Source organism: Diadema antillarum, unplaced genomic scaffold, assembly GCF_040938485.1.
Source record: "Diadema antillarum isolate AM-2024a unplaced genomic scaffold, OU_Dant_1.0 seq00000382_RagTag, whole genome shotgun sequence".
NCBI classification, from domain to species: Eukaryota; Metazoa; Echinodermata; class Echinoidea; order Diadematoida; family Diadematidae; genus Diadema; species Diadema antillarum.
Genome location: NW_027271380.1, coordinates 2374888 through 2391418, shown reverse-complemented (window position 1 = coordinate 2391418; position 16531 = coordinate 2374888). Strand labels below are relative to the sequence as shown.

At 37.5% G+C, this 16531-nt stretch overlaps 1 protein-coding gene and 1 long non-coding RNA gene across 2 annotated transcripts in view; both read right to left on the bottom strand.

Annotated features, from left to right (window-relative positions):
* The window catches only part of LOC139731693 (somatostatin receptor type 2-like), a 57330-nt gene that overhangs the window by 27979 nt on the left and 12820 nt on the right, over positions 1-16531 (bottom strand). Inside the window, exon 2 of the mRNA XM_071642580.1 lies at positions 15348-15507. Coding sequence (XP_071498681.1) covers positions 15348-15507 — 160 coding nt within the window. The remainder of the gene's footprint in view (positions 1-15347; positions 15508-16531) is intronic.
* LOC139731694 (uncharacterized) lies at positions 8968-10338 on the bottom strand. Its single transcript, XR_011710975.1, has 3 exons — positions 10226-10338; positions 9517-9623; positions 8968-9095 (listed from the first exon to the last, which is right to left on the bottom strand). It is a non-coding gene; the product is annotated as an uncharacterized lncRNA (long non-coding RNA).

The window sequence follows — 16531 nt, the reverse complement described above, 5'->3', positions numbered from 1 at the left end:
TGTACAAAGATTTTCCCCCAAGGAAAAGAGAGAATGAGAAAACTTTGAAGGGATAGGAACGAAAAGTATAAAAATTCCTTACACAAGCCTCTCTCTAGAGCTCTCTTTAGCCCATTCTTCACGTAGGTAAGAATCATATGTGTCGGCATACAGATTTGCAGTCTATCCTGACAATAATTTTAGAAAATTTCATACGCGTTGACACACCTTATTATACGCGCCATGCATATACCATGCTCTGGCAAAGAGCGATCCGCATTAAACATTAACAGTCAATCCCTAGCATTAAGTACCATCACACTGGCACAGAGTCAACGAGTTACACTCCAGCACAGTGCGCATAGAAATCCACCTGCCAGGCATCCATCCAATTCGGAGATTAATCAGTAAATTGAGCACAATACATACACAATTCAAGAGTGCACATAATTTTTCTCCGCATTATAGCTCGTTTTCGAATTACTCACGCGGCATGTGACTGCTAAACAAAAATTTCATCTCCCCATCAGACAAAGTACGGCGGAACCTTCAATTCGAGGTGCACGCACTTCGGGAAACCCGATAAGAGATGAAGGAATTCCATCGTCATTGACCCTTCACCGCCACTCTACCGGTTTCCGCGCCACACCGAAACCGAGTATCCGGTCTGGAGCTTGCTTGATAAGCAAGCAAGTGCTCTACAGTTCTGGACAAACTAGTCTCTTTCTTTTTTCTTTTTTTTCACCTCTAAACAACACTGCATCCTTTGGAGTCACGCGAGGAGTTATCGTTAAGCTAGTTATTCCTCTTTTATTCCGTTTTATTAGACTCACGTTGAGATACGAGACATTCTTATTTCGCTTTCAATTCGATTTGCGTGCATAGATTTGGATTTGATTATAAAATAAAGCACAGTAACGATAACTACGGCTGATATCACAGAAAACGCCACTGTAAATCTCGAGCTATACTGATATAAAATCCGTGAAGAGGCATAAAGCTCCCAAATTTACTCAGGATTACAAGAAGTCACGCAGGATACAAAAAAAAAAGAAGAAAGAAAAATAACATGATAGTCACAATGTACACCATACAGAATTTTATCTCGTTGTGTTGCATGAGACGTACAAATAGGCCCTAGACCAGGCCCCATTTCATAAAAGATGTTAGGATAGCAACTCTTGCTGGAATGGCAACTTCCAATAGCAACAACCAATTAGGAAGCTGGATTCTTGTCGTTACTATATATGACAATTGCCATTCTAGCAAGAGTTGCTATCATATCAACTTTTTATGAAATGGGACCCAGATAATAATATCACGGAGGGTAAAGGAGAACACAAACTTCCCCTAGACTCTTGTCCTCATCATTCTCGATCAGCTAGAAAAAGGCAAGAGACCGTTTGGAGTAGTTTGCCTCACTATCACGGGCATGTTATATTAAAAATCATTGTGACGTAAGTAGGTCATCATCTGCCGGGTATTGGATGATCGGCTGGGGGTATTTCCCTCGTTGCTCGTTTGAGCAATCAATAAAAGCGAGAATGTCTTCCGAGCACACATACACACACACACACACACACACACACACACACACGAGCAAAAGTAAAGGAAATTAAAAGATCATGACATCTCAACTGTCATGACCAATTGATACATTCACGCAGGGGAAAAGCTATCGAAGACTGCAGATTAACTGAAAAAGAACCTAACATTCAAAATAACATCATCAGATCAGAGAACATGCAACAAAGTCAGAGGAGCGCTTCAAAAGCTGTAAACCGCTTTGAATGTCAATTAGGGCTTCAATTACTCATGATGGAGTATCCCTATACCTGTTTGGTCACGTGATTGTGGCGTTCCTCAGGTTAGACTCCTAACTTTGTGTCACATTTGAAATACCCTTGCTTTTACTCACATTTTCTTGCAAAGATTATGTACTACAGTATGTCCAAAAAAACTACGGTCGGACTTTTCACTTTTTGATAACTTTCGAAATAGTTAACAATATACATGTTATTTCAGAGTATGAAACTGTATAACTTGTAACGTACATCTTGCAGAAAACCCCATTCAATTCGTTTAAAGGTCATGGAGAAATACGGATCTTCGTAATTCATGCCATGGGTCAATTTCTCCCAAGTTTAGCACTTGGGTGCTCTTGGCATCTATACAATTATGAAAATGTTTTGCTCTCCACTGACAGGACACCAAACAAATGAATCCAAACTGTGTTCATAGCATTATATCAGTATGTGAGTACAGTATAATAACATTTGTGGATATGTAAATATTGCTTTCATGATTATCTAGATGAAAAAAGGAGAATACAAAAAGAAAACAAAAACAAAAAGCCAAAAAAGGACACCTCAAGTCTTCAGTGAGTTTCATATCTTTCTCTACTCATTCATTTTCACACCTTATACGTGTACTAATGTTTGCAAAACTCAGAAATCTGCATCTTTTTTATGTAATTCATTCTTCATTTCTTAAGATGAAAATAAAAAGAAACAACTTGTCACTTTTCAAAAGAAATTTTTGTAAATGAACATTTAATTCTTGATATTTGTAAAGTGTGAAGACAATGGATAACGCGTCTCCCTATAAAACTTGGAGGGAAGGCACTTCTGACAAGCTTCACAAAGATCCCAATTTTTCTGTGACCACTACAACAAATCGAATTGAGTTTTCTGCACGATGTGGGTGATAAGTTACAGTTTCATACCATGATATTACATTTTGATTAATTCACTTTTGACATATGGTACAGCATTCATCTAACTGCGACGTTACTTTAGGTTTTGACGCTGGAACGGTAATAAATTTTCCTAAGGCTCATTTTTTTCTAATATTTTCTTCCTCCCTCGTTTTGATTTCCTTTCAAGAGGGAGATTCTTGAATAATGATAATTATGATCATGATATAATTCTCCTATTCTTGGAAGTTTCATTATTCTAACTCGTTAGAAGTAGGATATGAAACCATAAAACGGTAAGACTGTATTTTTTTTTAACGCTAATCTCTGATTTCAAGAGATGGCGTATACGGCAATTGAAGTCCTTTCAGGTCTAAGAAGCGTTGCATGACTTCAAGATTGAACGAGAAATGAGAGGTTTGGGCAAGAAAAGTCCACAATGGCTTCCACGAGGACCGGACGAGTGAGCTAGTGGGACTCGTCCACTATATTATCGATCATACTTCCAAAGAGGAAAGGAAATATAGACTTTGTCCTGTATATGACATTTCGCTCTATTTCCTTGATTATTTTTCCGGAAAGTAGTGTCTCGCGCCGCCTGCTAAATTACTTCCCTCTCACTGTCATCCTCATACATTTTTATTTTTTCTGTTGAATTCTAAGGAGGGGGTGGGGTGGGGTGTGTTTAATGGGTTAATCATCAACCAACCTTCTTTCCCGAAAACGGAAATGTGCCTTCAGAAGCAGCAAAATAGTCTCACACAAACTGAAATGGCAGATAAGGCGTGCGGACTAAACGATCTGGTGGGATTAGTCGTGATCGATAACACCCGTGGTAGTCAAATGTTGATTCTCCTCCCTGGCAAACATTAATGACCTGTTTGCGGCGTCCAAGTGGAATGGCGTCAGAACCGATAAAGAAATACCATTTCAGATTAAACGAGAAAATGAAATAGGTAGGTGCTGATTACAGAAGAGATCAAAGGATATTAACACCGAGATATTATCTTGATTTGATCACAGTGACTTAATTTACTAATTTCCCCAAAAGAAATGAATCCCACTCATCGAAAGGATTGTTTCCATTAGTCTCCAACGACTAGAAACAAAATTATGAGAAATAGAAAGAGAGACGGAGCTGTCTCATTAACGAGTCACATGGCAATGAAGTTGATTAGGAATCCTGTTTTTTTATTCCAGTTCATGAAGAGTCACGTATTTCAAAAAGTCTCATTAAAATGATATCTTATCCGTGATTCCCTTGTACGTTAGTGTGTGTGTGTGTGTGTGTGTGTGTGTGTGTATGTGTGACACGTCCGAGAAATGTCAATTTCCTCGTATCCTACTCTTTCCCGCGAACTAACGGCCGCATCGGGAAAAATCAATTAATAATCCAGCGACTGTGCAGGGAATTTTATGAGTGGTGTATTGTAAATCAACGTGTTTCATCTAGGAGGGAAAAGAGAGGGAGAGGGCGGAGGGGAGGGGAGGGTTAAGATTGATTCATTATCAATGACTTTTATTGCTTGCGCGCTTTCGGATTAAGAAAGTAAGTAAATCATTCCGCTCACACCATCTTCCGACTAATTACATCCGAATTTTATACTTGGAAATGACACTTTCATATGATTAGTAGGCCAGCCAAGACGATTTTTTTTACTTTGGACGGCAAAATTTGTTAATGCTAAGTTTTCCAGCTGAAAGTCTTGCAAAAATACTCAAGTTTAGCGTACGGCCGGATGTCAAGCGCGTTTTTGCCGAAAAATGCCTTTTTTAGCACAAAATTTGAAAGAATGTCGAAAATCACGATTTTTATTTTTTTACCGAAATAAGTAATGGTTGATAAGTACCTTTCAAACTAGAAATGTGTTATCTTCCATTTCAAGTTTAGAACCTGACTAATATGCATTTGAATGTAGAATTTTTACACGCACATATATGGCGCAATGAAACATAAAAACTTGATTTACTCAAAATTGTACTTTGTAAAATCTACCAATATTTCAAAGTTTTTTTAAACTACCTAAATCAATCTATTCAAAAGTTTTTATTTTTCCGAAATATAATATATATTCTGATATCTTATGCAGCAAAGAAATTACAAGATAAGGCGAAAGATAACTCGTTTTATGTTATCCTAAATGGGACGATGTATTTTTACCGGACGCGCATTTTGAATGAAAAATCGAATGTATAGCGTAAGCCCATATATATTGTACATGGTATAGTGCGTGTAGGTGTTTATCTTACATAATTGGCGAAGTCAATGGACAGGTTGGATAGCTGACTGCACAACCCTTTGTGGCACCTTGATATGACTGAAATGTGCTTCTTCCCCCCCCCCCCCCAAAAAAAAAAAAAATAAATAAATAAAAAATAAATAAAATCAGTAGTGTTGTTACCGTGGCAACTGATCATCATTAGGTCACTCCCTGAAAATTTCAAATATTCATAATTGTAAAACGTACGAAAGTGTTGAAACATTTTGTGTGTGTGTGAAAAATGTATCAATCTAACTAATCTATGTTTAACAATGAAACCTAAGAGTTATATATAAATTGTTTACTATGTTCGGAAATGGTTGTCATGGAAACCGTGATAACAAATCACGTGTTACTGGGAAAAATTACGATACCAAATCTCCCATCCTGCATACTCACCCCTTCCCCCGAGAATGCTTTGGAATTCATAATGCTATATAGTTTGCATTCTCAGGCCCTGAAACAGAGCCCTGCAAGGGATAGGCACGAAATCACTTTTACTTTTGTAATGTTCTAAGGCGAGGTGTTTGCATTTTATTTAGATTTATTCTCCCGCAGAAGACTTATACTAAATGTTTCTTTTATGATGGTTGATTGTTTACATGAACGTTGTTTGGAACGCATACTTAGTCGGCGACATAAAAATGTTATTATGTATCCCGGATTTGTGTGAAAAAGTAAGGCAAATATCACCCTCAAAAGAGAAAACAAGAAGTAAAAAGGAAGTAGAAGTGAAATGCGTACAATGCAATAACAGCCTTATTTCCCCTTCCCATCATTAAGTCGGTTATATCATCGAGTCTATATTGCAGATTATATTAATCCTTGGCCAAGTTCTATGTCCTTGGAGCAGACATGTATCAACTTGTTTGTTTGCAATTCGATTTTTTTTCTATATTATCTCAAATTTGTGAAAAAAAATCATTTCAGTTATCACCAACACTCTAAATTCCCAGTCAACCAACAAAACGTACTACACAATGTGCACACGCCCGCAACCACCGTCTCAAACAGCGTTCACGAATGAAATACAGTAAACAGTAAACGAGGCAATTTCTCTTTTTTAAAGCAATGATTTGCCATTAGCGTACATTTACTAGAATAGCAGCACTTGACATCTATGTTGCTGGTTACCAAAATGCTGATTAGAATACCATACACAGTAAGAACATGCTTGAATCCTGCAAAATATATATAATTATTTCTCTTCAACAGTATTTCGTTTTGAAAGGTAAAGAACCTCAGTCTCCATTTGTGGACATCTAAAAACAAACAAAAAAATCCATCTGAAAGCAATCTTCTTAAATGATTAAAAGCATTAGAAAAGAATGAGTCCTCAGTGAAAATGTCTTTCATGAACAAATCTCTGTGACATACATCCAAAGAGTTTGAAAAACAATACAAATTGCGCTGACTACATTAACTGCATTGATAGCCTCAATTTTTTTTTAATGTGACATACATTGTATACTATAATGTGTCCAGCATCACAAACGTTACACCAGTTAGAAAAACAAAATGTTCTCTTTAAGCAATATTTCAATATCTCTATCTTTTTAACAATTTGTGGTTACATATCCTAGCTAATTATGACTGTACGCTGTTGCATTGAACTTTCGTCAATGTACAACTAAATTAGAATGGTGACTGCCAAATTTTTAAAAATCTACTTTTAGTCTGATATTATTTTTGTGTTCTGCAGACCAGTGTGATAAGATATCTGTACTGAATACTCGTCTCTCAGTGAAGAAAAAAAAATCACCTCTCCAAAATGCATGGGTAATGTTTCCCTCTAATACTTTCCCTTATTCCAAGTACCAGAATACATTGCTGGGGCCCTGAATAGCTAACATATATTACAGTATTACCAACATCATGACAATTATGGCACATGTGAAAGAAACCTGGCAAAACATACATCTTGACCAGTACATTTTCTTTTCACTACTTCTTGTACTTGGCGTTTGGATTGAAAGATTTTACTTATGTTCGTTCCTTTGAGCTACATACTATTCTTTTATATCTTAAACTAGAAAAGAAAAAAACATGCTCTTTGCTATTTCCCTTCAGATTCACCAACTGTTACTTTGTGAAATTTTCTCTTTTTAAGCACTTCAACGTGCAGTTTTCTTTTTTTTTTCTGACTAACATGTCACATATTTTCCTCAATCTGATGAAGAAAGGCAAAGTTCACTTCCCTTTTGTTGCCCCCCCCCCTTAAAAACAAAAACAAAAGACATTCCAATCTGACAGGATTAAAATGTTGGCGTTTGGGCTTCAAAGGAAATAACAGGATCAATTTCCATGAACAACTAGTATGCGGCTTGTAACTCTGAGTCTCAAAGGCATGGTATAGTTTTGGTTGAGATGGAGATTCAGACTTTAACTTTTTGCAAGCAAATAAAAACAACTTATGAAATATGAAAGAGCATCAAATTCTTAGAGTAATTTGAAGTTTGTTTGATTAAAGTTCTTGGTTTTGAAACGGCCGATAATTTTTTTTAAAAAGTGACACAGAATGATAATAATTAGAAGTGGGTGCCACCTTTATTAGGACCTCTTTGTTTTTGTACATCTCAGCCTTTTCAAAACCAATTTTTAACAAATAAATTTGGAATTCCTCTAGGTATTGTTTTCTCTTTAATATTTCATTACAGGGTTCTCATTATTTTACAAAATATCCATCTCAGCCCCCATCTCAACCAAAAGTAGACCATCCCTCATCCCTTTAATGCTGCCATCAAAATTGGAAGTAGATCTATATCAAATCATATTGTAAATGCTCTTTGCCAAGTAGTGTTGTGCACATTTTGATATCAGGCCTTGTTTTGCTTCATCACTAAGGAAAAAAAAAGAAAAAAAAAAGATTAGAAAAGAAGCATTTAATCTGGATTAGTAGAAATTTCTAATATATACACATGTCTTTTATATATTCAATTTCTATAATAGTCCTGAAAGCACATTGTGATTATATTTGAGAAGTTCAGATGGATGCATTCCACATGTAAGTTCAGGTTCTGATGACATCCTTCATACGGAATCTGGATGCGGACCGGATAGCCTGGCAGGGTTGTTTCTGGAGAGAGACAGAGAGAGAGAGAGAGAGAAAGAATGGTGTATCTGTCTTTACTTGATGAAGAAAATGACATGGGCATTTTAATCTTTGGTGAAGACACAGTGACATATACGCTAATAAAGACATACGGTTACTTGATTTCCTCTATATGTAGTGTTTCCTTGAAACTGTAAAGTATATTATTTTATACAGTAGATCCTAATTGTAGCAATTTAACCGCGAGTACACGATGAAATATAAAATGTAGGAAACTTTCATGATCCAAATATCCAATTCTTTCCATTAAGCTTTTTATTCCATTCAGAAGAATTTCAAGGTAGTGCTTGCCTGATACTGCAACTTGATACATTCAACACTTTCGTGCATATAATGTCCCCGTGACCTTTCACATCAATACCCTCATAACTAATCAAAGTCAAATTGCTTAGAGGTTATGGTAACTTTGCCATCCGAAGGTAAATATAATGTCATGGTAGCAATGCTCTACAGTCAATAAAAATCAGGGTTTCCCTGTAATTTACAATCAGCAGCAAAATCACAACAATAACTAAAATGCTACTTGTACAAGGCTCAGCAGGTAATTATCTCTTTTGTATAACACCAAAGATGAAGATGATCTGCTGAGTAAATGTTAAGTTATTGCAAGATGAGAATAGGACAGATGTGCGTGTGAATGGATGATTGCAACAACATAAAAACTCCTGCAACCATCTTTGACAGAGGCTAAAAAAAGATAATCAGCGTTAATTCATGTAAATCTTCGTTGTTGGAGTGATTGACTACATGCATATGCAGTACTGCATTCATTTAGCACAACATGCGTTAATTTTCTGCCCAATGAACGATCGACAGTCAAAAATTTGGTCAAGATGTCAAAGGCTTGACAAAATATTCCAACATATTTGGGGTTTACCTTTTACATGTATTATTGCTTACCTCCCATATTTCCTTTCGAAATAGAGTACAGGATGCACAGATTAGAAGTTGGTAGTCAGGACATCTGTCTCTTTCTTTTTTTCTCTCTCTCTCTTGTCCGTAGTTGGCTGTGGTTTGCAGGGTCCATTTTGTCCACTTTGTGCTAATTCTGGTCGAAAATACAATTAACAAAAACTTAAATAAGTTATCATTTTTATGAGTGAAACAGGATAATCATACTGCAACAAAAAAAACGAACACATTCATCATGAATTAGAATTAATCATCACGATCTCATGAATCCCTTAGTATAGAGATTTTGGATCTTCAGGTCACTGTCAACATTAATTTGTCTTACATGTAATACATTAATCATGTCATTGTTATTATCATCTTTGATGCTCTAAAGCCATATCTTACTGAAAATGAATTATGTAGGATGGAAGTCATCTTGACACCTGTAATTCCTGTACACAAATATTTGATTGTATCATGCTCTCATTTGTATGTGGATTAGGATATGATTTCCTTGCATAAATCGGTTTGTATTCATGAGATGATATTCCTAATTTCAAATGGTTGACACTTACTTGTGAGCTGGAAAGGGCATTCACATCGCAGTCAAGACATCTTTCTATCTCCCCCTCACTCTAGTGGATGTGATCTCAAACTCAGCATGTCCATTTGTTGCTGACACCTTGATAAAAATAAAGAACAATACATCACAGCATATCACCCTTACGTCATACTTAACGCAACATAATAACAATGGAAAGTTAATTGATTTGTGACTACAGACGTATTTTCATCTGTGCACACATTGAACACTTGTGCCAATTGGCATGGTTGAGAAATATTTCATTACATATAATATCTTACTTGATTACATTTATGTTTGATTTTTATATGATCTCATCTTCAGTAGATAGAATACCGTTCTTTCATATGGTCCTCTACAATAGAACATGCAATGAATTTACAAGAAAACAAGAATACACATTTGATCAGAGATTTGCTCCCCTTCTTATATAAATGGAGATACACGTGTATAAGATTATTCTCCTCTCTTTGTTTGCAAAGTACTTGTACACTGCATTGTAATGCAACTGTCAAAGTGAAAACATGCTTGTTACAATTTATTCAAATGGAATAGGAATATTTGATACTCAATGCATTTAGATTGGCATTATTTTCAACTGGGCACTGAAGTGATACATTTGATAATCAAACACTTAGTAAGTTAGTATTTAAAAGATATTTCAAATTAGACCGCTATTTAAGACATTTACCGTTTCTTACCTTCTGGTTGTTCTGCACTTTGTTGCAGGTAGAAAGAGCTCAGTCTTTACAATTAGATTTTGGCAAGTCAGGATAGGCCTATGTCTCTCTCTTTGGTGAAGTTTGAAGACAAGGCTCAGTCTGTCCACTTGTTGGTACATCTAGCTGAAAACAGAAATCAACATGACTCAAATAATTTTTTTCATCTTTAAAGCAGAGCCTTATAAGCTAACAGTGAACAAAAAATAAAATCAATTTGAAATTTGATTGTTTTGAAAAGGCATCTTGACATTGACATAATTTTCTTTGTTCCCCATGCAAATCAATTATAACTAAAAATATATCTCTTTTATTAAGATGATTTTTTTTTTTTTAGCTTTTTAAAAAGTTAAAAAAGAAGAAGGAAGATATTTAGGTTTCAGTGAGTCGGTATAAATGATCCATTAAAAATGTAATATTTACTTTTTTTTTCAAAGGAACCTTTATTCTTTGAGACATTAACATAAGAACTTGGTACTTATGAGTAAAGACATTTCTAAATAGTTCCTCTTTGACTAGATCTACTTGTAAACTGGAAGAGTACATGTAAATGATTCACAGATTAGGAGAGGTTGGCAGTCAGGACTGAACACTTTCTCTCTCTCTCTCTCTTTCGGGCATATTCGAATGGCAAGATCACTTGGTTGTAGACTCGATTATATATAAAACACCTAGGCCTAAATCCTAGACTCTTTTTCTGAACCCACAGGTCTACAAATACCAGAAAGAGTGGAATCAACCTTAGACCTCTGCTCTAGAGACTAATATTAGTCTAGCTAATTCACGTTAGAGCTAATGTTAGGATCTTCTAATGTTAGATCTAACATGAACTTTTTGATCAAAGTTAGCCTACATATATAGTATAATTATTATGCATAGATTTTAGAACCTCTAGATGTCTAAACTTAGGTCTAGCTAGGCCTAGTAAGCTGGGTCTTTACAACAAAACTGCCTAGATATGAGTAGTAGGTTACTAGAAACCTCTAACGTTAGGTAGAATCAGTGGCCCAGATCTTGACTAAGGTTAGACCTAGATCCTAATTCCAGACGCCAGCTATTTATGCTTCAGACCCCGGCCCTAGATTTTATATTGTAGGTCTAGTATATTAGACTCTAAACGCTGGTAGATCTACATCTACACCTTCTGTATAGACTACAGCCCCTTGCCCTGGACCTGGTTCTAGCCCTACAAATATATCTAACCAGCGCAGTAACGTTAGTAGTAGTGGGCCTGTACTGTCCACGTTTCTGCTAATGTGCTAACGTTAGGTGTTAAGTTCATTGTGATTATACTATCATAGGGCCTAGCCCGATTGAATTGTTTTGGCATAATAACAGGCGTAGCCGTACATTCTAACACTAACACTAACGTTAGAGTAACACTACCCCTACTAGCTAGAATGTCTAACACTAACGTTAGTATTAACAGTGAGAGAGAGTGTAACCGTTAGATAGATTAGACCTAACAGTAGACGAGGATTCAGTCCAACTGCATGTGATGAGGCCATAGATTACAAACCTAGATCGAACGAACAAGACACCTAAATCTAGACGTATACCTAATGTTTGTTAGGCCTCTTTTCGCACCGCGTCAAGACGTGCTTTACGGAATAATCGGTGTTCCACTAACAAGCACCGCCGGACACGGTCGGGTGGCGGCCCGGGGGTTGGTAGGCATGCCCGCGCCCACGGGATCGGTGCGAAATACAGTAATTAAAGACATCGGCCTAACGTAGTACTAGCGTTTGAACCTTGATATTAACCAAGTCTCAGATCAAAGTTGTATATCTAACTGTTAGATCAAAACAGATTTTTAAGTTTCGTTATGCAGTGCAATAAAGAACTATGTATTTAATTACTAAGTTACTTACATTCGAAGGAAATAGTCCCTTTTCCAGTCACCACGTTTCCAACTCAACGACCGAAACATGCAGCTCTCGCGCGAGAGATTTCACCTCAGTTCACCCCTGTAGCTAGCTCGTAGGGGTAGACGTACGCACACGTATTAAGTATTCGCGCGCACACAAGCTGCGCGGGGCTACTGGAAAATGCTCGAAAAATGCATTTTCTGAGTTCCTGCAAGTTCAGAGTTTTGATTAAAAGTAAAGATTTCTTCAAGAAAACTAGAAATAATATTGACACATTCAATTAAAGAAGCACTTGTAGTTTTATAAAACATTAAATTACTTTTGGAAGATCATCTAATTAGCTTGGAAAAGCAAACTTTGCAGAACGTTAATTAATCTGTGAATATTATTTCGAGAAAACAACACCCAAACATTTGAGAGCCCCATATATGGCTGTACAAAATGACTTTTTAAATTGCTGAGGAAACACATTTAAAGGGACACAGTCCTCACGAAATTTAAAAAAATATGTTGTTGTTGGTACCTCCAATGAACTACTTTCACCAAAAACAAACTTTAAAATCACCAAATAAGCTCGTACATTTTGGTTGAAAAAGTGTGACTCTGCATGGTGAATATGCTAATGAGCAAGTCTTGGCGGAGAGTCATACGTCGTCGATGCACAACTCTTCCCAGCCGTGTTCTGCTCGTTATCCGTACGCTCCCTAGTTTACCCGGATGCATGAAGACGTCGGTGGCTACTCCGACTCGTATTTGACATTGTTTCTACGTTGTGTGTGTGTGTGTGTGTGTGTGTGTGTGTGTGTGTGTTTGTGTGTGTGTGTATGTATTGTGTATTATATTCGCACGTGTGGACGGTACAACTAGATGATAGATCTACGGTAGATACGCGTACGCACCCCGTACGCGGTTTGCCCTTCGCACTTTTCCAGTCTCAAGCGCAGCTGCAGCCCTACCTGTCGCCGCTCATGCATGTTCTATATATAGTACGTACAGAGTGTACATATTTGTAGGTAGAAACGATTCTACACAGGCCTGCTAGTACACTACAGGGGCGACCGCATTCAGCGTCGTCTGGTCAGGCTATCTTACATCAGTAGTTTTGCTCGAATCGTGCAGAAAATTTCTCAGGAAAATCCTTTTTTCCGTCCCAGACCAACAAAAGTATCGTGAAAGGTGAGCTGTGTGGCTGGGAAATATCGGTACAACGATGCCGAACATAAGAAACTTAGGGCCTACAAAATCTCGAAATCGTGTTGTGACCTACCTGTGCGTGGACAATTTGTGAAGCGATGTTTTTACGTGGACCGGCAGGCTGTGGCCCTCGGTTATAAACCGAGAAAACTCCTGAAACCAGATGCAATCCTGACCATTTGCTCACATGAGTTATAAAACAGAAATACCTCGAGCATCGACTTCGAAGAAAACCGAGGGAAAAAAGCGTAGAGAGGTAAGGAAAGTGGCTAGCTATGTTTAATTTACCGTGGGCCTGCAGCCGGGGTTGGACTGCAGTACAGTGCCACTGAGCTAGCTGCTGCCAGTGCCGACTGGACATGCACGGCAAAGTGGAGCGAAATCATATCCCTACGACCCCCTGTGTTTACCCTTCCCGGCTCACGTCATATTTTTTTTTTTTTCGAGGAAAGGCGATTATCTGACTACTTACAGAAATATTGAGATACAAACAATATTTTCTTTGAAGAATTCGACTCTCTCATGCACAGGTTATCTTCGGTTTGAATGCCAAAATCGACTGGACGGAGTCGATCGAGTGTACTGTGTATTGGTATGGCAAGGATTTGCGCGCGAGAGTGGTTTCTACGCTAAGAAGTATGCAACACGGACGGAAGCTAGAAAACGACCGTGCCTATTTGATGTCAAGTTCATGGTATATTTGGTTTAAAAATACATATAAATTTATGTTTACAATATTAATTTTTCGTAAATTATATATATCTACGCTTGAAATATTTTGTTTGAAATCATAAAACCACAAACTTTCACATTATATGATGAAATTGCAACTAATCATTTGAACACTTAAATTGGTTTTAGAGGCACGGCTGTCAACTTGGTGAGTAGGGCATGCACTACGTAGCATCTTTTTGCCGGCTCTTTCACGATCGCTTGCAGGAATTATTTTTCAAAAATCGCGTACGGAGACAATTTTTGATGTCCAAGCGTATAAATTGGTGAAAGTTTATATTTCTTACTCTTCTTAATTATCAGTACAGTGAAAATCTCAGGACTGCTTCCCTTTAAATTGCAATTTCATTAAAAGGGACAATTGAAACTCATGATCTTTCAAATATCAATTGAATGCAAGCAAAAAATAAAAATCGTGATTTTTGACATGCTTCTGAATTTTGTGCTAAAAATGACATTTTTCGGCAAAAACGCGCGTGACATCCGGCCGTACGCTATTCCTTAGTATTTTTGCAAGACTTTCAGTATGAGAACGGAGCATTAACAAAAAATGCCGTCGAATCCTTATCTAGAGCCTTTTTTGAGGTTTGGCTGGTCTACTATGATAAGGAAATGCATGTACTATCAGCGCATTACTTTCAAAATTTTCTGGTCCGTTTGTCGCTAAACTTAAAAAGACGCACGAGTACATGGAACGCGTTAAAACCACAACGTGCAGAAGATGCAGTTGTATATATCTAGCAATATCAGAGAAAATTGGGTATATCACGGACTACATGAAAGGCTAGTTCATGATAGGGCTACAAAGTAATAAAAAGTTGGCTTATTGAATACAGTTAATTATTCCGAAGGCTCGTTAATCCGAAAATGAAATAAGATTCATTATTCCGACGGCTACTCTTCGTTATTCCGAAACTTCGTCATTCTGAAAGAAAATAAAGTTCGCAATTACGAAGGCTCGTTATTCAGAAAGAGAAATTACGTTCGCTATTCCCAAGGTTCGTTAATCCAAAAAAGTTCGTTAATCTGAAAGTTCGTTAATCCGAAAATGAAATAAAATGCGTATAAATTCCGAAGGTTCGTTATCGTGCACCCACCTCCTTTTTGATTTTCGATTAACGAACCTTATTTCATTTTCGGATTAACAAACCTTCGGAATAATGCCACATGTTTGGATTAACGAATATCTAGGTATAGGGAATTTGTGTGTTTCGGAATAATGAATCTTCGGACGAAGGGATCTTATTTTACTTTCAGATTGATGAACCTTCGGAATAACGAACATCATCCGGGTTTTTAACGGTCCTTACCCAAGGTAGGTAGAGCAGTACTCGACATCCCGGGTCGGTGAGACCGTATTTCTTGAGTGTTAGGATGATGGCTGGTAAGGCGTCCAGCAGTAGCCCAAGAAGGTCGGCCAGGGCAAGGTTGGCGAAAGAGTAGTTGATGACGTTGTGCATGTTGTCAAATCTGAAGGTAGAGAAAATGATAGTAGTATTTGTTGTCGTAATTCGTGACAATATATCTAGCTGTGCAATTATAACATCCATCAGAAAGTGATAATCATTGCAAACTGATAAATGAAAGCGAGTGAATGTCGAAAGGCATGTGATCTGATCCTTGATATTGTGTATGCTTTGTTCTCATTATATGCTACTCTTCATATTATCAGAAACATTCTGATATTGCAACTCTTCTGACATAGCAACTTTTAAAGACGCTCCACATTTCTTCGTCCAAGGCACCCCCCCCCCACCTTCCCCCGTAGGTTGAGGGTGCCAGTCTGATGACGGTATAGCGCATAGTCTGAAGTACTGTACGACAGTCTGATTGAACATCGTATCGGCGCTAAAAAGACTGATGATCAATTATATCTGAAATCCCTTGTCAACAAAGTGAAGCTACAGAAGACGAATGCTCTCCCTGAATATTGGGTGATGTGGGATAAAGTAAAGAGTTCGTCGTCAGGGAGCCAAATGATGGAGGAGAGCAAGAGGAAATCATCAGCTTGAACGACGCCAAAAGATGTGGGTAAGGATTCTTCGAGCTCTTGGGTGTTCTGGCGACATTTCGTGCCCTCTTTCACGGTCCTACAGGGTATTAGAACTCTACAGGGGGAAGGGAGTGCTGGCTCGTGGTAATCATGTTGAGTCATGTTTGCCTCGCTGAAGATCGAAACCGACACAAATCCTCCATGATGGATATAGATGAGATGAATCTTGTTTAACGGAGAGACAAAAACCACTCATCTCGAAAAGACTGGAGGCGTTATCACGATGGTTATTATTCATATACGTCAAAGTCCGAGAAATCAAAATGAAAATGTTTAAACACGAAGGTTTTTCTTAAATAGACGCGTCGCTGATATGTCATTAAATCATCATGGCGAAAGATTACACGGAGATTAATGACAGATTGTTTGTTATTCATTCATACAAAAGTATGTCAGCCAACAAAAAGCGTCATTCATTCAATATGCAGACCAACTGTTAGC